This window comes from Ruditapes philippinarum, unplaced genomic scaffold, assembly GCF_026571515.1.
Source record: "Ruditapes philippinarum isolate M1 unplaced genomic scaffold, ASM2657151v2 ctg3403_1_1_1_1, whole genome shotgun sequence".
In the NCBI taxonomy this organism is placed as follows: Eukaryota; Metazoa; Mollusca; class Bivalvia; order Venerida; family Veneridae; genus Ruditapes; species Ruditapes philippinarum.
This window is the reverse complement of record NW_026866425.1, coordinates 38,991-61,272: the sequence shown is the minus strand read 5'-3', so window position 1 is coordinate 61,272 and position 22,282 is coordinate 38,991. Positions and strand designations below refer to the sequence as shown.

The following is a 22,282-nucleotide window of genomic DNA, read 5'->3' as shown; positions in this document are numbered from 1 at the left end:
TAGGTAGATAAAAATTTAACGTGCATATTACAGTGTATTTGCAACAAATAAATTGACAAAGCTTTCATTAATTAACATTTTATTAGGATAACAGAATCATAATTATTTAGTTTGAAAAAAAATCGAGTTCATGTTACTAGTTCCCATTTCAACATAAACGGTATCGCCCCATATGTAAATACTTTAAGATAAACTACCTGGCAATATGCCAAATAGAAATACTCGCGCAACATTAGTGTTGATTTAAAAATAGTTAATATGAAATGCGCATGTCAGTATTTGCTATCTTAGCGGGCGTGGGAGACACAATGTGGAACATAAAAATGTACAGTATATTTAGTTTATTTTACTTGCAATCATTCATTTATTCTCATTTTGTTTTCATCATTCTATTTTACAAACATTATCTTAAAGCAGAATGATGTGTTATTACCAAAAGAAAAGAAACATTTAATATCGTACATGAAAATATCATAGAATGTTAATTATTCTTATACACCTTAAGGAAATAATATTCGACAATGGTACCATTATTAAGTGGATGTATTGATCTATTATCAACGGTTATATCTTGAATATTTTTACTGATCAACAATCTATTCAATTATTTTTTCTCTTTGACAGAGAACACCGAAAACGGAAGTTGGACAACAGGAAGTACTCATAAATTAACATAAGTGACATATCTAAACAATGAGTCAAGAAAGTGATGTAAAGAAAAGGAAGTTCCGAAATTGGGTGAGAGGTGGATTAGCATATAAATATCTTAAACAAGGTTTGGAAGGTTTTGCTGATGATGTTGTTAAACAAGATCATAAGAGAATTCTTAGTGCTAATTACACATCTGGTATTATCTGTACTCGGTGCATTATTGGAAACCTGAAACCGACACATGCATGCATAATAAATTCTGCAGGCAAAAATGACTGCTACTGGGGTCAACACAAGTGTAATTGTTTGCGCACAAAGAAAGAAGTATGTCGTCTTCATATATGTGATCACATTATGGAAGAAGTATTAAAAAGCCACGGATCGACTCCGCCAACACCAAACTGGGCAAATACAGACATACAAAAATGGTGTACTGAACCATGGGAGGTTGCCAAATGTTTCATCAATGCACCTGGATATTCAGACAAGACAAAGGCAGCTGATATAGACATATCTGGAATACTTCATGTCGTCATAAATGACACTAATTTTCACTCTCATTTATCATGCTCCATGACTGGAACAAATCTTTTTATAAAGGTAAGTCAACAATTTTGTTCAGGATATAAAATAACATAAAATCATATTGTAAAAGTCATTCCGAATGTATAATTTAAGATATCATTCTGAATATTATGTGTATGAACAAACACAGGAGGCTTAAGCTCACCTGAGTGCTCAGAGATGAGCTTTTGTAATGGCAGTGTGTCTGTACTTCGTAGATGTCCAAATTTTTTTTAGACAACATCTTCTCCTTTACCACCTGATGGATTTTTACTTAGCCTCACAGGAATGATCCTTACTTGATCCTCTACTAAACTTACATAAATGATTCTAGTCTGGTGGATAAGAAGGCCGCATGAGCTAAGATATTTAGCACTTAATATCCCTTCTATTTCTCTACAAGAGAAAAACCATTCCCCTGGGAACAAAGTTGCCCCGAACCCGGAAGGTTACTTCGTTTATATAGACATAAAGAAAAAAAACTTTATTTTTGTTGTATGAAACTATAGAGCCCAGATCTTAGATTTTTTGGCATGTAGCATTGCTTCGTGGTTTTCCACAAAAGTGACATAAATCACGCCCCTGGGGACAAAAAATGTCCAAGCTTGTGAAAACGTAGTTTAATTAGACAAATAGTTTTCACTCCAGTTTCCTTGTATGAAATTAAAATGCCCAACTCTTTGATATTTGGCATGTAGTAATCAGCTTGGGTAAAAATGCGAACCTATTTTGAGCTTATAACCGACTTTTATGTTGCTTGCTACTAGTGATAGCTTCTCCGTCATCTGTCTGTCCGTCTTGTCAGGACCTCTCCGTTAAAAATAACTGATGCAATTTCATCCAATTTTTTATAGGAACGAACAGTCCCGAGTCTAGTTGTGCATATCGTCGTCATTTCTTTCGATTGTTCAATTTTAATGATTTTTAGCTCTACTATTCGCAGAATAATCGAGCTAATGCAGTAGCCCATTTGTCGGCGTCCCTGTGGTAAAGGTTTTGCGTGTAAGCTGGTATTTCCATATCTACTGAAGGGTTTGTGCCTTTTTTTGTGACAATTTTATGCATTCGTAATAATCAAGCAGTGGTTTACTCGATACAACATCTTAGTAACAAGCCTTTGTACCTTTACGGACAATCTTATCTATTCATATATATAGGAAAGCATTATTATACTAAATGAAATACCCTTTTGACAACTTTTTCAAATAGTCGAGCGTCGCTGTCCTCTGACAGTTCTTGTTTTTTTTTTGTTTTTTTGTTTTTGTTTTTTTTTTTTGGTGTTTTTTTTAAAAGTTTGCCCAGACTACTACTCTTATACTGATAACTTAATTTGAATGAAATGTTACATGATTTATTAGAACCTTAAGTGTTTCGACATATAGAACGGTTTTTCAGTTGAATGATTTTGACGGAGTAATGACCCTTGAATAAGGCGACACATGTGATGACATATCGCTCTTGTTGCATTGCAGAATTGTGACTATTTCTAGCAATGTATCTCCAAAGCAATGATGACACGCATGTTTTGTTTTCTTAAATGAAGGCAACAATGTATTTAAAAAAGAACAATATGGTATATATATATATAACATATGGATATATATTTAAGTTCATGCAAAACATTTATCTGCTTTATTCACCCAATAATTGTTTGGGGTTAACAAAATATAATTTGTTACAAATATAATTATTCTTTTCTTTGATATTATGACAATACAAAAAGAACTCTTGACTAAACGTCTAGGTGCGAGAAAGAAGAAACAAATTATTTCATTCACCTACCATGGAAATCGAAGACACGGAATTGGCTGAATGTATAGATGATGTCATTGAAATTCTTGAAGATCCAAAAGAACTGAAAGGAATTCCTGAGGCTCGACAAGCTGTCAACAAGCTTAAACAGGTAAATGATGTGTTTTTTATGATAAAATAATTTCCTCAATAAAATAAATACCATTGTTTGAAAGTTCTAATATAAAACTTATCAAGTTATGTTTAAATATGATGGATAACATATCAGAAGTTGTTATAGTTATAAAATCGTATCTATTTTTCGAGAAATACAGTGATAGACTAATACCCTGACTTTTTAATATAGATTTCTATTATGTAAAACTTATAAGATTAAAATCAATTACAAAAATTAATTCGTCAATTTTTGAACAGACTCAATCAAACCTTCGGTCTACTGTTTTCATCTTATTTTGATGTAATTAATGCTTCAAGGGATCTATTTTATTTTAGATTTTCATTTCTTATTATTTCTAAAGTACGACGGTTAAAGTACTTATAAATGGTGAAAAACGAAAGCAAACTTTAAATAACATAAAAAATCTACATATTATAGCATTTATGCCCTAAACGCCATGTAACATGTCCACGCGTTTTAAGCGTGCTCTGTTTTGGCGTAACTTCAGATAATTTTATTATGTTATGTACTTATGAAGGCATGTAGCCGAAACGGTTGCATTAAATGATTACTAAATGTTAGTATTTCTGTGTCTTGTTTGTTTATATTTTAATAAATCAGAAATAATGTTGAAACGTATACATTCATAAGATTAACCGGAATGTTGTACAGATAAGAATTGTACTGATGGGTCCGACTTGCTCTTCATTCAATCTTTTTTTGTTATTGTAGATATAAAGCGTGAATAACATTGCTGTAAAGTGTATTTGTCAAATCAACATTACAAGTGTGTATCAAAATTTGCAAACCATAGTGAATTCCTTTTTGGCTAAACTACAGTAAAATGTCATTTTTCTTGAAATATTTGACTGTGTATAATTTTGAAATCTTAAATATATTTATATAAACTACTTTTCGTTTAATTGAATATGTTTCTAATGAAACCAAATGCATTTTGAGTAATATTTTTAATATAAATACTACCTTGCATATTTGATAATTAGACAGCAAAGATTAGGTAAGATATGATTTGTGTATTATTTAAGGTCAAACACACTCAGCCGCGGACGTCCCTATATAAGATGATATTAGATTTCTACATACACTGGCAAATCATAATCATACAAGAGAGAGATGAATGTATGAATTGATATATAGCCAATCAGCATTATATATCAAGAATAACACAAAATAGTTAAAACAAACTCAATTTCTATGGTGGTCCTTAAGATATTGTATTGTGTAATATTGTGTATCACAAATTTTAATATATTATAGAAAATGCAGAAATACAAAAGAGAAAATGAAAGAAATTTAAAAATTCGATATAGAATTGTCCGAATTAAAAACAAAAACAAAAAAATGTAAATATCACATACGAATTTCAATAAGAGGTCAAATCTAGATAGACTAAACCTGAACTTAGCTGAAAAGATGTTATTTTATAGTTACCTTCAACTTACCATAGAGCTTAGTTCTTATAATTTGAGGAAGCTCTTCAAATCTTTTGCGCTTGAAATACTTTAGCTACCAAAAGACACAATCACCTTAACCTTAATTTATTGCTATAATTGTGGACAGAAATTGCTGAAATGAAATGTATACAGGAGATTTTCCGGAATAAATTTTGAAAATAGTACATCTAGTCTATTTTGAACCAGTAACCATTAACAAAAGCATTTGGCCCAAACCAATATAAGCTCTATCATCAAGGTCCATCACCTTAGAAATTCTATAAGGTATGTATGTATCAAGCAGAAGCTAAAAATACTTTGTTGTGGCATATACTAAGATCGCTTTAAAACACCTCTTAAAAAAAGCGAATATATTGCTCGATATATTTTTCACAATTATATCACAATGCTTTTCTATGTTTAACATTATGTTGTTTGTTGTAATAAATTTTCGTCCGGCGTCCGTCCGTCTGTCTGTCGTCCGTTAACTATTACTTTAATCGACATCTCCTCATAAACCGCTCATCCAATTTCATCCAAATTTCACAGGAATGGTTCTTTGGTGGTCACCTTTAAAACTTGATCAACAAATTTTATTTCATGCAGAACTCTGGTTGCCATGGCAACCGACAGTCAAAAACTTAAAGTACTTCTTTTAAAAAACCCAAAGAGGTAGAGCTTAGATATTTGGCATGAAACATTTTCTTGTGAGTGTCTATCAAGTTTGTTCAAATAAAAGCCCTAGAGTCAAAATTGGCCCGCTCCGGGGGTCATTGATTTTCCATATGTGTATACAGTAAAAGCTTCAAAAATCTGCTAAAAAGCCGAAAGAGCTAGAGCTTAAATATTTGGCATGAAACATTGTCTGATGGGTGTCTATCAAGTTTATGCAAATAAAAGCCCTAAGGTCAAAATTGGCCCCGGCCCGGGGGTCATTCATTTTCCTTATATGTATATAGTAAGAACTTCAAAAATATTCTTTTAAAAAAAAACCAAAAGAGCTAGAGCATAAATCTTTGGCATGAAACTGTGTCTGTTTAGTGTCTACCAAGTTTGTTCAAATAAAAAACCTATGTCAAAATTGGCCCCGACCCGGGGGTTATTGATTTTCTTTATATCTATAAAGTAAAACTTCAAAAATATTCTTTTAAAAAACAGAAAGAGCTAGAGCTTAAATATTTGGCATGAGAAACATTTTCTAGTGAGTGTCTATCAAGTTGGTTAAAAAAATCCCAAAGGTTAAAATTGGCCTTTATAGAGGTGAGCAATTTCAGGGCAATCATGGCCCTCTTGTTTTCTAATTTACCTTTGTTTGTTACCAGTTGAAGCAAAGTGATTTTGTTATCACCACCCACAATGAGGTCGAGGTATGTAGAGAGGCATTAGCATCCGTTAACCTGAAATCAGAGGAAATAGAACAGGCGATTCAAGATGCAAAGAATTTCATTAGTGACGAACAGAAAGAGATGGTAAAATGTTTGCAACATGCAACAAGCAAACAAAAACAAGAGTTTCAAGATGTCAGCGATCAAGCTAAGGAGACTATACAAAAGGGCCTTCTTGAAGCTATAAAAGTGTTTGACAGACACAGTGAAATACTATATGAAAGAGTGAAGAAACTGGAAACAGGCGTTTCAGGAAGAGTGGAGAAATTGGAAACAGATGTTTCAGAAAGAGTGGGGATATTGGAAACAGACGTTTCAGAAAGAGTGGGGAAATTGGAAACAGACGTTTTATCACTGCAGGAAGTAAACCAGTTTTATGATATATATAATAATGACAAATTTCATATAAGTCAACCTACAATATTTTATCTAGCTCTTATGCGACCAACTTTGTCCGTCATGCAATTGTGATTACACGATATCAGTTTTCTGTCTTATTTTATTTAAATTAAACTTTAGCAGAATTAATATCACCAGTATATATGATCTGGCCTGATCTTACCGTGTTTTTCGGACCTGTCAATGACCAAAATTGCTTATTTACTTGCCTATCTCACATTTTTGTTTATCTATTTGAATCAAACTTGCATTGAACTTGTATCAATAGAAGATTCAAAGTTGCATTTTGAGCAATAGTTCTTAATATGTACTGGCATATTTTGCTTTGTCTGTTTGGTAATTATTATATTATTGTTAAGCTTTACTCCCCGAAAATAAAGCGGAGCTTTTGTCATGAAACATGCGTCTGCATTGGTTATAAAGTTTTACCTTTCGTTTACAGTCATCAACTTCAATAAAAATAAAGCTATTACATTGAAACATTATAAGCGAATGAATCCTGTCATCACCCTCATTTTATTGGTAAAAGGTCACTGCAACATGCAATAACAAAACATAAAACTAAAATTGAAACCAAATTTCATTAGCCTAGGAACTTCAAACTTTGTATTAAGATGCGCCTGAATGATTTCTACCAGCCAAACCAATCTTTAGACGAAAAGCGTAAAGGTCAAGATCACTTAGATCTGTAATAACAAAAGATAAAACTGGCCTAGAGATCAAAGTTCATTGACATAAGAACTTGCTGATGTGTTTTTCCCTTTTATGAATAGTCACCTACCGGTTTGACACAACAGAACATAAGGTTTGCCCACCGTCCGTTAATTGGTCCGTCACTCAGTCCGCAAAAGCTTGATCCCTTAGTAACTCAAAAGTTTACTGAAAATATTTTTATGAAATTTGAAATAAGGATAGATGGCAGACTTTTTTTCTTTATATAATGAACAATATGGTTGCTATGACAACAAATGCACGTAATCTCAAAAGTAACATTATCATTAAAGGTCAAATGTTTAAATTTTGCGTGACTGTAATAGGCTATAATTTTGTTTTTATGAACAAATCTTCTTCATACATGAACACAACAATCCCCTAAACAATTGGCTATAATTTTTTAATCTAAGTATAGATTGTCCTTTTGCTTGAGCATAAGGAAAATGTCTTAAAATGTGTAACTAAATATTGGCCATGACCTATAAATGATCTTGGCTTTAAAGGTTAAAATTTTGTAATTTCACAGCTTTTTGCTGTCATTGGCTACAACTTTTTATTTATTGAATGGATTGTCTTCATATTTGTGAACAGCAATCCTTGGGACTTAACGTTAAAAGAGTAGTATTGAACTTGACCTTTATTTGACACTGCAGGTCAAATTAGTGAATTGTGTTGCAATTGGCCAAAACTTTGTTATTTACTCATAGCTTAAATAAAACAACATTGTAATAATCTCTAAGTACTTGTAATCGTTTACAACAGATGTGAAACTATTAAGTCAGTTATCTGTTGCGCAATATCATAATGTACTTTGACATGTTTATTTTTGTAACTTTAACTCATTCAACCCTGTACACTGTCTACCAGTTAAACCCTACTGATAACTGATAAGCCAACTCCTAGGTACCTTATTGATTTTATCTAACCTGTCTCCCTGAGGGATATTGCACTGTTTTATTGACAGGTCATAAATAATAGGGGGTGCATTATGTAATTTGCCTCTGGCAATCTCATTTTTAATCCAATCAAGCTGAAATGACACATAAATATTGGCAATAAAATTACCTAATCAGTGGTGTAACTTCCATCACTATGGCAACATGTTGGACTGATTTATTATCAATAAAATAAAGAAGATTTCAACATAAAATCAGTTTATTTGTAATAAAGAACTTTATTTATTGTATAAATTTCTATTAAAACATTCTTCTCCATAATATAATAATTTAAAAAATATATTGAGAAATTTACTGCTAATTTACAAATTAGAAATGAATACTTTGGAAGGATTATGCAAATAAATCTAGTAATGACTAATGAGCAAATATAAGTATTATGTTATGGAGCTCATAAAAACAGACAAGAAATATAACATTTATGGTGCAGAGGTGTATATACATTCATATTCATTAAAAAAAAACTTTTATTTTCCTGTTGTTTTTTTTTGAAAGAAAATTTCAAAGAAAACAATAAATAATTTATCTTTACTTCTGTGTCTAAAAGTAAGAAAATATGAGCCGGAAAAAATAATCGATTTATGAAATATGAATGAAAATTGTTATATGTGTGGATTAATTTTAGATAATTTTAGAATTATATATAATAATTATAAAAATTATATATAATATTAATATAAAAATAATTACAAAATATATACAAAAACTGTAACCTTTTTTTACATTTTTGTATTTCTTACATTAGAACAGTTACTCTTATTTTCTGGAGCTTTCAATTACGTTACTTTTCTGGATAAAAGGAATGAAAAAAGATCAACTTAATATTTTTGTAAGACAAAATCAAAATTACTGTCTACAAAGTAGCTCAATAAGAAACACAGAAAAGAACAGTTCAAAGAAATCAAATTCATTTGAGTCCGAATCAAGATCTGTAGACTAGGTCCTGGATTTGGGCCTGTGAATGGTCTCTTAGGCAATTCTGACCGATCGTTTGTCTTCCACTGAGAATATTCCACATTTTCGTCCGCACTTTCATTTTCATTTTGACTGTCACTCGATCTATCCGATTGATTCTATCTCACTTTCACTATCGAGACTAATGTCACAATCCGAATTTGCGCCATTTTCCGTGTCCGTATCAAACATAATGTCAAATAAATTCCTCCGATTTTCCATTTTTTTAACGCAATATAACTTTTTTTCAGATAGAGATATTTCGATAAAATTTTCACTTTCGTATAGGTAAACCTGTATACTATACATATAACGCGTTTCCTGATTGGTCAAAATACCTCAAATCTAAATATAACCCGTCGAAACAACCAATGAAATGCGCCGACATAACTCGTCACGCGGTATACAGTAGTAGTTCAATACACGACGACTTCTCTCGTCATGCGGGATAGCCGATAAATTTTATACGACGACTATACTCGGCGCGCGGTACACGATAACAGATAAAGACGACGACTATACTCGGCGTACGGGTCGAATGAGTTAAGCGAGTGTCGTCACTAGAGGGTAAAAAGAAAAAGGAACTAGACGGTGTACATCAGATGTATATGAGACGTTACGATTACGTAAAAAGGAAACAAGGTTATAATATTTACTTTTTCTTACTTCCAACCATGTTTTACACACACACACACACACACACACACACAAAGAAACAATTCCTTCTTATTATCTTAGAATGTTTTAACATTTTCTCTTAGAGTAAGAGGTGCAATGAACATTTTATGAGTAGCCCCATAGAATAACATTGTTTTAATGGCCTTTTAATGAACTCTTTTATAAATGAGTTGTACATATAGAAATATGATAGTTATAAATCAAGCTTAATTATTTTGTTCTTTTGAAAACTTTTCCATCAGAAGCAACGAGTGATTTCTTTACTGAAACAGATAAAACAATATATGTCAAAATTTGAAAAGTAAACAAATTCAGGACAATATCGGATATATTTATATCTACTGGGCTAAAATTATCAAGTTTATGCAAAGAAATATAATTGCACGAATAATGATAGCATTGTGTACATTTCTATGTAGATGTATACACACTGCCGCAACATTAAATAATAGAAAGAGCATTGAAACGCAGGGCTATCTGGTTTGTACGAGGGGCATAACCCCCGAGTACGTCAGATTGTGAGTGCTTTGATTTTCTTTCACTCTTTTGTATCATCTAGGCAAAATATATAAACGTTCCCTGTCATCACAATATGAAACCATAGAAAAAGTAACCAATGTACGAGCATCTGAATATGACTGCACTTCAGTTAACATGATGTGCTTGTAGATGTAAACGATTTAACTATGTCATATTTTCAACAGAATGGTCTACAAACTATGATACAAAAATTCCTAAACAAACTCACGGAAAGGCTTTAATATTTTTTCATAATGGAATTTTAAACTTTTCCTATTGCCTTTGTATTTGAAATTTGTGAAATTAGTGTGTTTCTATGGTGCTCATCACATTTAGCTGTTACATTTCAATGAAAAACAAATGTTTTATATATAAGGGTTGTCGCAGAAGTAAAGAGATTTTTGTCATACCTGCTTTATTTATAGTCACTTGAGTGAATATAGTTTAATATGAATACCATCTTTAAAAACGCTCTACAACGTGAATCGTTTTTGCCTGCTTAAAAAATTGAAGCTTTTCCAAGGTAACATGCTTGACGGGCGGCGCACTCAATATCATATGACGCCAAGACAAAATTTGCTCTCTTTAAACCATACAAATTTCTGGACCGATACGAGTACGATGTTAAAGGGCGATGAGCTTCTATACAGGATAATCATTTAGGATGACATTATGACCAAGAAACAAAGGTCAACTTGTCAATTTGGAAAACACCAGGCACACCACCGCCGAAAGAAAGCCAGGGAGTCACGATCCGGTTGCAGACACGTGTGTGTCTTAGATATGACCAGACAGAGGATAATATTGATTCACCAGGTGCCCGAAGGACTAAATTTATCAACGCTGATTAATATTCCAAATTGATTTCTTTATATTGGTTTATGTTTCAGCTCAAAAGATTTAGCGTTATATTAAATAGTTTTAATACGAAATGGTAATAATAAGTACGGAAAGTAAAAAAAGACTTGCAAGCAACTTGCAGTTCTTTAAAATGTTTATCACGCCAAAAGAAGTGTGTTCGCACTGGTGAAGACTACATAGAGAAGGCGCTTTAGACAATGTCGTTTATGACATATGTTAACAGTTTTTGTGTGCTGGTTTGGTTTCAGATTTTACATAAACATACTTGTTTACAGTTATAAAATATGCATAAAAGTAAAATTTGCAGTTTCCATTAGGTAACTGTAAGCTAATTGATGGTAATTATGTTTCACTTGACACAGATATAAACTTTATATATAACAAGAAGGGTTTTTGTCACAAAAACATATGTCTATGTATGGTCACGTATGTGACATTTCATTGAAATTGCACCAGTAGCTTGACATGTGAAAGACGGACAATATTATTCTATTCATAGTTCTCACGGCCATTTTGTGCAGCAATGCCGTGATATGCACAACCTGGGATGGTACTAAACATTGTTTCAAGTTTCCATTGAAATGCCACCAGCAGCTTCACTTGTGAAAGCTGGACAAGATTTTTTCTGTTTATAGCTCTAGAGGCAATTTAGTGCAGCCAAGCGGAATAAGCCGGCGATTTGCACAACAAGGGATTGTACTGTTCACTCCAGTGAAGTTTCATAGAAATCCAATAAGCAGTTCTATCTGTAAAAGAAGAAGGGTACTGATCACTCCTGTAAAGTTTGGTTGAAATCCCACCAGTATATTCACCTAAGAAGGCCAGACAAAAAATCCATTTTAGCTCTGGTGGCCATTTTTAGTAGCAGAAAGTGCTGGTAATGTGCACAACTAAGGATGGTACTGATCACTCCTGTAAAGTTTGAATGAAATACCACCAGTAGTTTGACCTATGAAGGCCGGACAAGACTTTTCTATTTTTAGCACCAGCGCTTATTTTTTGCAACGAAGCGGAATGTGCTGGTGATGTGCACAACCAGTGATGGTACTGATCACTCCTGTAAAGTTTAGTTGAAACCCCACCTATAGTTTGACTTGTGATAGTCGGACAATATTTTTCTTTTTTTAGCTCTGGTGGCCATTTTGTGCCGAAGACATGTACCTAAGGATGGTACCACTGATTTTCCTGCTTATATAACAGACTCCGATAAAGGTCATCTACCCAATTGAAATTTTGTTTAAATCATGCAGTTTTCCAAAAAAATCTGAACTTAACCTGCTTTTTTTTACATCCCAAATAAGCATTTTTAGCGGTAATTTTCTCTAAAATCTTAGGCTTAGGCCTCTTCCCAATTATATGAGAAAATTTACTGGGTACTGATCACTCCTGTAAAATATTGTGAAAATCCTACAAGGAGCTTGACCTGTGAAGGCCGGACAAACTTTTCTATCTTAAGCACTGGCGGCCATTTTGTGCGGTGAAGCGGAACGTGCCGGTGACATACAAATCTAAGGATAGAACTGATCACTCATTATAGATTTGTTGAAATCCCACCAGTAGTTTGACATGTGAAGGGCGGACAAGCTTAATGTGGACGGACTGATGGACAGATGGCAAAGGCAAAAACAAAATATTTCTCCCAAACATTTTTGGAGACATAATTATCGATTTCAAACCGAATAACCAGGATATATTCTTCTTTTTGTCTCTTTTGAAAGATAATTTTTCTATGATATAATATGCAGCAATCGATTACAGGAGAAAAAAGCACCTACCAATCGCACATTGTTCTACCCGCAACCAACTCAGTTAACGTGTGTGTAGATAATGTAAGTCAGTATTTACAAAATAAAACACTGTAATGGTTTATAATTATGGTATGATAAACAACGCGAATACTTTACCTAGATGTTGTTTTTTCTGACTGATAAGACATTAACGTTTATATCATCTAGTTCCATATAAATGTACTTGCCTGTGTTGCAATTTTATCTTTTGATGACATTTTATTTTCAAAACGACAATGTGCGGGATGGTAGTTTGAATATGTCATTTATTTATATTAAAATTTTGGAATAATGTTATGAAATATGACACTTTAGCCATATGTTTTTATGCCCCCGAAGGGAGACAAAATATAATCGCACCGTCTGTCCGTCTGTGTGTCTGTGCGTCCTTACTTAATTTGTGTCCGGACTGTAACTTTTGTCATACTTTGCGGGATTTTAAAATAACTTGGCACAAATGTGTACCACATGAAGACGATGCGTCGCGTCTAAGAACCTTGTCCCTACCTAAATGTCAAGGTCACACTATCACTTTTAAGTTTCACATTATCGCAATTAGAGTAAATAGGTACACACATTTGTGTCCGGACAGTAACTTTGTCATGCATGGAATGGTTTTATTAAAACTACTAGGCATAAATGTCTACCACATCAAGACGATGTGTCCCGTCCAAGAATTACGTCTCTACCTCAAAGGTCAAGGTCACACTAACAAGTTTCACATTATCACATAAACGATATGTCGCGTCCAATAATCACGTCCCTACCTCAATGGTCAAGGTCACACTACCATTTTGAAGTTCACCTTATCACAATCAGAGTTTATATTTACACACATTCGTGTCCGGGCTGTAACTTTGTCATGCATAGACGGATTTTAAAATAACGAGGTATAAATGTCTTCCACATTAGGGCGATGTGTCGCGACAAAGACCCATATCCTTAACTCAAGGTCAAGATCACACTTATAGTTTGAAGGTACTCATTCTCTCGAAAAGTGTTTAAGAATACACATTCATATATGGACTGTAACTTTGTTATACATGGAAGGATTTTAAAATATCTTGCCACAAATGTCTACCACATCAAGACCATGTTCCGCGGCTAAGGTTCATGTCCGTCTGTCTGTGTGTCCGTCCCCACTTACACAACAATCATGTCCAGACTGTATCTTTGTAATGCATTGAGGGATTTTGAAATAATATGCCACAAATGTCTATCATATAACCACATTTTGTCGCATTTAGGAACCACGTCCCTTCTTCAAAGGTCAAGGTCACACTTATATTTTGAAGATTCATGTTATCACAATTGGAGATTACAGGAACAATAATACAAAGAACAATATTCAGCAATTAGTTACTTTCATTCTCTTTTCTTTTCATAATACCTGCATGATTAAGAAACCTTTACGGGGGCATTCGTCATTTTGGTGACAGCTTTTGTTGTCTATGCAAATTTTCAATTACTAAAATTATAACTTATTACTCTTTATTTCTGCGACAACCTTGGTCATTATTAGATCACCTTACCACGAAGTGGTCAAGGTGAGGTATACTGATGGGGCTATGTCCGGTGTCCGTCGTTGTGCGTCGTTCGTCGTCAACAATTGGGTTGTTAACACTCTAGCAGTTTTCATTGGCTCATTATCAAACTTTGTCAGATTGTTTGTCTCATTTAAAAACAGGTCAAGGTCGAAGAGGGGTCATATCCGGTCAAAAACTAGTTCACAGGAGTTAAAAATAGAAAAAGCTTGTTAACACTCTAGTGGCTGCAGTTTTGATCCAAATATTCTAGAAATTTATTAAGAAGAGTATTTTGATGATTTCTAGGTAAAGTTTGAAGATGGGTGATCTACGGTCAAAAATTAGGCCACAAGAGCTAAAAATAGGAAAATCTTGTTAACACTTAAGTGGCTGCAGTTTTAATCCAAATATTCTGGAAATTTGTAAGGAATGTTGTTTTGATGATTTCTAGGTCATCTTCGGTCAAAATTAGGTCCCAGGAGCTTAAAATAGAAAAAAACCTGTTAACACTTAAGTTGCGCAATTTTGATCCAAACATTCTGAAAATTTGTCAGGAAGGTTCATTAAATTTTGATGATTTCGAGCACAAGGTATAAGATGGTTTATCTCCGGTCAAAAACTAGGTCAAAGGAGCTAAAAATAGAAAAAGCTTGTTAACACTTAAGTCGCTGCAGTTTTGATCCAAACATTCTGGAAATTTGTCAGGTATGTTCCTTTGATGATTTCTAGGATAAATTCGAATATGGGTCATCTCTGGTCAAAAACTAGATCACAGGAGTTAAAAATAGAAAAATCTTGTTAACGCACTAGTGGCTGCAGTTTTGATCCAAATATTCGAATTTGTCGGGAGGGTTGTTTGATGTTTTTTGTTCCATGAACAGGCCCAATCAAACCGAGCCTGCAACATTTTCAATTTTGTCGTGTTGGGCTTTCTTTAGGGATTCTGTATGTCTCTATTTGATGATTTCTATACCAAGGTAGAAGATGGGTCATCTCTGGTCAAAAACTAAGTCACAGGAGCTAAAATATAAAAAGCTTGTTAACACTTTAGTGGCTGCAGTTTTTTATCTAAATTTCCCGGAAATCGGTCAGAAAGATTGCTTTGATGATTTTAGGTCAATTCGAATATGGGTCATCTCTTGTCAAAAACAAGGTCACAGGAGCTAAAAATGGAATTTTTTTGTTAACGCTCTAGTGGCTGAAGTTTTGATCCAAATATTCTGGAAAAATGTCAAGTAGGTTGTTTTGATGATTTCTAGATCATGTTCGAAGATGGGTCATTTCTGGTCAAAAACTTGGTCACAGGATCTAAAAATAGAAAAACATTGTTCGCACTTAAGTTGCTGCAGTTTTGATCCAAATTTCCTGGAAAAATTGTCAGGAAGATTGTTTTGATGATTTCTACGTGAAGTTCGAATATGGATCATCTCCGGTAAAAAGCTAGGTCACAAGAGTTAGAAATAGAAAAATCTTGTTAACGCTCTAGTGGCTGCAGTTTTTTATCCAAATTTCCTGGAAATTTGTCAGGAAGGTTATTTTGATGATTTCTATGTCAAGTTGAAAATGGGTCATCTCTGGTCAAAACCTAGGTCACATGAGCTAAAAAAATTTTGTTAACGCTCTAGTGGTTGTAGTTTTGATCCAAATATTCTGGAAATTTGTCAAGAAGGTTGTCTTAATGATTTCAATGTCAAGTTCGAAGATGGGTCATCCTTGGACAAAAATAAGGACACATGAGCTAAAAATAGAAAATATTGATAACACTCTAGTGGCTGCAGTTTTGATCCAAATTTTCTGGAAAATTGACAGGAAGGTTGTTTTCATTATTTCTAGGTCAAATTGGAAGATGGGTCATCTCCGGACAAAAACTAGGTCACAGGAGCTAACAATAAAAAAAGCTTGTAAAAGCTCTAGTGGCTGCAGTTTTGATTCAAATATTCTCGAAATTTGTCAGGCAGGTTTTTTTGATGATTTCTATGTCAAGTTCGAAGATGGGTCATCTCTGGTCAAAAACTAGGTCACAGGTTCTAAAAATAGAAAAAGCTTGCTTAGACTCTGGACTTTCCTGGAAATCGATCAGGAAGGTCGTTTTGATGATTTCTAGGTCAGTTTGATTATGGGGTCAAAAACTAGGTGACACTGCCCAAATATGGAGAAACGTTGTTAATACTCTTATGGTAACATTTTGACTCAACTCTCATCAAACTTGGTCAGGATGCTTGTCTAGTTAATTGCTTGGAGGAGTTCGAATATGGGTATCTCTGATGAAAAACTAGGTCACAAGAGCTAAAAATAGAAAATCTTGTTAGGTCTCTACTGGCTACTGTTGTTATACAAATATCCTGGAAATTAGTCTGCAAGTTTGTTTTGATGATTTCTAGGTCAAGTTTGAATATGGATCTTCTGGGGTCAAAAGCTCGATCACACTGCCCAAATATGGAAAAACTTTTTCAACACACTAGAGTTCTAATTTTTGACTCAATTGTCATCAAACTTGGCCAGGAAACTTGTCTAAGACATTGCTTGGAGGTGGTTGATGGGTCAGGGGAGCGATCTAAGGCAATCATGGCCCTCTTGTTAATGCAAAAGTATTATTAAGATTCTAAATAAATCAAATACAATAATAAAATCCGCAAAAATGAACGAGAGTACCAAGGTATAAGAATCTTACACCGGCTACCTGTGCAAACCAAAATATTTAGCTTGAGTGTAACTGTTTACGGCGGTAACGAGACTCTGCTGAGTTTCCACTAAGCAATAACCCGAGCGCTAAATATTTGAGTCTGTAACGATAGCCGGTGATTCTTTCTTGCATATTACATTAATTATATTTCAGAAAGAAATTACAAATACTTATAGTTTTAGTCAGCACTTCTTTCCTTTGGCAGCTTGTATATTTACATCTTTATTTATAACGGCAAAATGAAATCATTCTCATTAAAGGAGCACGGGAATGACGTCATTTAAAGCACGTGATCTGTCTTAGACAGGTTTTTCTAGCACCGGTGTAAACAGAAGATAATCCTGTCTTATAGACAAGATTTGTCTAATATGTACGAGATTAGGATGCATAACCATTATAAGTGTTATATTTTACAGAGCTACAAGATAATCTTGTTAGAAATTACCAGAAGTATTATGTGAATACATCGCTTTCTCCTTTAAAGCAAGAGGAAGATAGTACCAATGTTATAGATGTATATGTACCTCCCGAGATAGAAGTTATCGAGGTATATCAATCTGTGAATATTGATAAAGATAGGACAAAGAAGATACATGAAATTGGATATCATGAAAACGTTCAAACAAAAGGGCAGCGATATAAGAAGATTTACATATTGGGAGATGTTGGTACAGGAAAAACTACTTTTTGCAAAATGATGATTGAAAACTGGTGTGACGCTGTTACTGGTGTAACTAAAAAGTCTAAAAGAACAGAAACTCTATCCTGCGGTATAAAAGATGATGTCATCCAAGTTGGACATTATGAATTTCTTTTCTTTATACAACTTCAATACATGTCAGCATTTAAGTCTGACGCCACTGTTGATATGATAAAGGAATTAACAAAAGATCTTACTTTGAATACGGAATTGATTGACAGAATATTTCAAGAAGAGTCAGAACGTTGTCTTATCATTGTTGACAGCTTGGATGAATGGAGGCCTTCTAAAATAAGCTTGCATATACCCCATGTAAGTTACGGAATACCGAACGGAGACCGGGCACAAGATGCAACAGTTATTACATTATCAAGACCATCAGCAAAAGGAATTCTCAATTTAAAGAAATCAGAAATTGATCTCAAATTACAGTTAGTAGGTATACCAAGAAATTCGTTAAAGTCATTCATTGAACGATACATTTCTGAATCAACGGGAACAAATAAGTCTTGTAATGAATTCATGTCTGTTTGTACTTCTAAACATATTGATCATGTGGAGAAGACACCACTACTTTTGCAACAGCTGCTGTGGTTATACTGTAATGGTATAGAACTTGGAAATTCTGTTAGCGAAACGTACTGTCACATATTTAATACTATGTATGGCTGGTCGGATCACAAGAAAAAGGGGCATGACAACGATGCGAGTCAGTTTCAGGAAGATTGCAAGACTATTCATCTACCTGCAATACTACAAAGGTTTCCTAGGTTAAAGAAGAACAATCATGTCCTATTTCGTCTAGGTAGAATTGCATATGAAACAATAACTTCAGACATAGAAGCCACGTGCGGCCTTACATGTCGTATCAAAAAGGATTTATCGGATAGTGTTATCGATGAGCTAACACAATTTGGTATTTTAAATGAAAGTACATGTTATGACCGGACGCTTGAAGATACACAACTCGCTTTTATCCACATCTCATATCTTGAGTTTTTCGCAGCATTGTATGTTACAACATCCTATAACATGGAACAAACCGCCTCTGTTAAACAGAGCCCTAGGGAAGTATTAGTTTTAGATGAGCTTTTTGGAATATGTAAATCAGCAAGTGACGTATTACAATTATCCAATGTTATTAAAATGATTTGCGGTTTGTCCCCAGTTATTGTTACTGATTTGTCAAAACAGATTTCGTGTATTGTAAATAAGGATAAACACATTTTACATCTTAGACAAAACAGGTTTATAAAGAGATGTGATGATGAGATTAACCTTATACAAAATCTAATGTTAGATTGTCTCAAAGAGTGTGGCTCTGATGACAAGACAATGATCAGTCTAAGCAATCTTGACCTTGTTGATTTCATTAATTTTCCACTACAAAGCATCAACCCAGGTGATGTGATTTCCCTGACTTTGGGATTTAATCCAGCAGTTAAAATTGTGTTGGAATATATCACAAATTGTATCAATATGCAGTATATGCATGTGTCAGATGCAAATCCTTTTCAATTGGATAATCCGGAAAATTGTAGTGTAATTAATCTCTCTAAACACAAGCAGCTTCGGGTACTAAAGCTGTCCCATTGTAATAATTTTAAAATGTCTGCCCTGAACACTGAACAGCTTGAGCAGGTACACATCAAAGAATGTCCCGATGTATTAGAGTTAAATCTTTTATCAAATGCCAGCACACTGACTGAACTTTGTCTTGAGAACTTTTCTTGTGACTTAACATCACTGTCATCCGTATTGCAACAAGTACAGTTAAGACAACTGACTTTATATCATGTACGTTGCAACAAAGGTAAACATCATAATATTGATCTGTCTGGACATAAACATCTCAAAACACTTAGGCTGGTAGAGTGTCCTGATATAATTGTTACAGGAATAAACACTGACAAACTTGAACAGGTATATATTCATAAATATTTCCATGCATTAGATATGAACCTGCTACATAATGCAAGCAAATCCATGGAACTGTACATTAAAGGTCATGCTGGTTCCTCTAATAAAGCAATACAGAAATCGTTATTACAACAGACTACTTTAGAACTGACCAATAATGATGTAAAAGGTTACAAGGAGGAACATATTGATATTGATTTGTCTCGACAGAATCATCTCCAAAAACTAAAGTTTGTAAAGTGTCCTAATTTAATAATTACAGGATTAAACACTGAAAAACTTGAACAGATATGCATTGAAGAAATTGAAGGTTGTTTTTTCTCAGACATTAGAAACCTTTATCTTCAACCAGTCACAAGCAAACTAACTGAACTTCACCTTAAAAAAGTTACTGTAAATGTAGCATCACTTGTATTGATAATACAACAAGCACCTTTAAGACAACTCACGTTAATACATGTGTCTGACGATCAGGCTCTGGATGGTCATGTGCATGTGATGTACCTTACTAAGCAGAACCAGCTCAGGGAGCTTATGGTTAAACACTGTGGTCAAATACAAATTTCCAACATAAACAATGAACAACTAGTACATGTTTACATTAATGACAGCAGTCTCGATTTCTACCTTTCTGTACCGCCATCAACCACCAGCAAACTCATTGAAATTCACCTTGAAAAACTAACCTGTAATAAAGCATCACTGATATCATTGTTGCAGCAGACCACTTTAAGAGAACTGATTTTGACACATGTGTGTGTTCATCAGTGTGATGATGAGGGTTTCATGCATGTTACACATGTAGATCTGTCTAAGCACAGTCGGCTTCAAATTCTAAATCTGTCTTATTGTAAGAATATTAGGATTTCTGGACTGAACACAGAAAACCTTGAGAGTATACATATTTCAGCTGGTATCTTAGATTTTGATCTCTTATCAAATGCGAGCAGACTGACAGAACTTATATTACAAGATAATTATGTTGGTAGATTTCAATACAGTAGACAAGTTGGTAATGTTGTACATACTTTACATCAACTTAGAAATCTCACATTACTGAATGTAGATGTAGAAGATAACGCTCTTACTGTAACACCAGAGATGAGTGTTACACATATTAAATTAGACAATGCACTAATGAGTATGGACACGTGGCGGTCATTTGTTGACAGTCTTCTTACCCTTGGTCAGTTTGTTGAAGTAGTTACAGTGCACATAAATGAAGGAGTAAAAGAATTGTATGATTATATTCTAACTCATCCAACGTTTGTAGTGATATGTGAGAGTAAATTAAGATTAATTGTCAGGTCAGACAGGCCGCGTAGAATTTATCATTTTCTTTGAAAAAATAATGATGAGGAAAATTGCTTTTCAATGATTATGTTAATAGTTCATGATAATTCTTAAAGACTTTGAAAAATTCTACTAATATAATTTTTGAAAAGTAATGCTGCCATTCTCATTTGATTTGGTGTTTGAATTACAAGTTGTATGAAAACTATATATAATAAAATTGAGAAAAAGTTGACATGTGTGAAATATTTTGAATTTCGACGACTAAGTCTCTGTGTGTATATGAGTTGAAATTGAAAATTTAAAAAAAAAATAAAGTGCATTGTTTACACATGTTTTCAAATAACAATGCTATAGTTAATATGTTATATCATTTGTCATGCAATATTCAAGCCAAATGTTTTAAGAAATTTATTTATTTAAATTTGTTATATGATGTGTTTTTGTTTGAAATATTTTAGGGGAATATAGATTGGTTTATAAATAGTGACAAGACATCCTTATTTTATTAGTAGGTTTGAAAAGAGACATATCAATAATATTGTGGCAAAATGTTTAAAAAAAAAGACTTGCATAATTATTATTATACAATGTACAGACAAATTTGTGTTTAAGATCACCTCCAAATAAAGACTTTCCTGTAATTAAGGCCACTCTTCAAAAACCCTTCATATGTTAGATTTAAAATAAATAATTTAAATAAAGACCACTTGTCCATAAAGTTCTTGTTCTGTTTCTCCTTTGAATGGACTTTGCTCACAGGTTTGAGTGACTAATTTATTTTTGAAGTTTAACAATTGTGTGTAGACATCATTTACAATACTTTGATCATGCTTTTTGTTTAATATAAATCTATTTATTATTTTAATAGTAAACTAATTCATCACATACCAGTGCCGATTGGGCGACTCCGTAAAAACGGTCGTGCATATATTTTGACGTGACGTCATTTGCGTTATATAAACATAGCGTTAAGACGCGCTAAATGTTAGCGTTATACTATAGACGCGTCAATAAAAAATGTTTTTTTTTATCACTTGAACGGTATTTATTTTTGGGTATATGATGAATAGAATATAAAATTAGTGTAAGTTTATTAGAAAATCTACTGAATCTATTGAACTCGTTGAATAAAATAATATTATGCTCGCAGAGGCTTGCATAATATAATTTAATTCAACTCGTTCAATACATTCAGTATGAAACTGACTCTCATTCACTATCCTCTATTTATGTTTTGTCTTTTAGGACAGATTTTACTGGATTTAAAGTGTTTTCTGACTTAAATAATTATAACGTAACTGCATTTTTTAAGTTGTACGAGCATTT

The 22,282-nt window shown here is 33.5% G+C and overlaps 1 protein-coding gene across 1 annotated transcript; it reads left to right on the top strand.

Moving 5' to 3' along the window:
- The first annotated feature begins 330 nt into the window (after window positions 1-330).
- Window positions 331-21,978, top strand: LOC132732433 (uncharacterized). The gene is made up of 5 exons (XM_060718849.1): window positions 331-1,251; window positions 2,960-3,118; window positions 5,901-6,326; window positions 9,535-9,628; window positions 17,457-21,978. Exons 1-5 carry the CDS (start codon window positions 694-696, stop codon window positions 21,002-21,004), a joined length of 4,785 nt encoding a protein of 1,594 aa, XP_060574832.1. The 5' UTR covers window positions 331-693; the 3' UTR covers window positions 21,005-21,978.
- The last annotated feature ends 304 nt before the right edge of the window (window positions 21,979-22,282 follow it).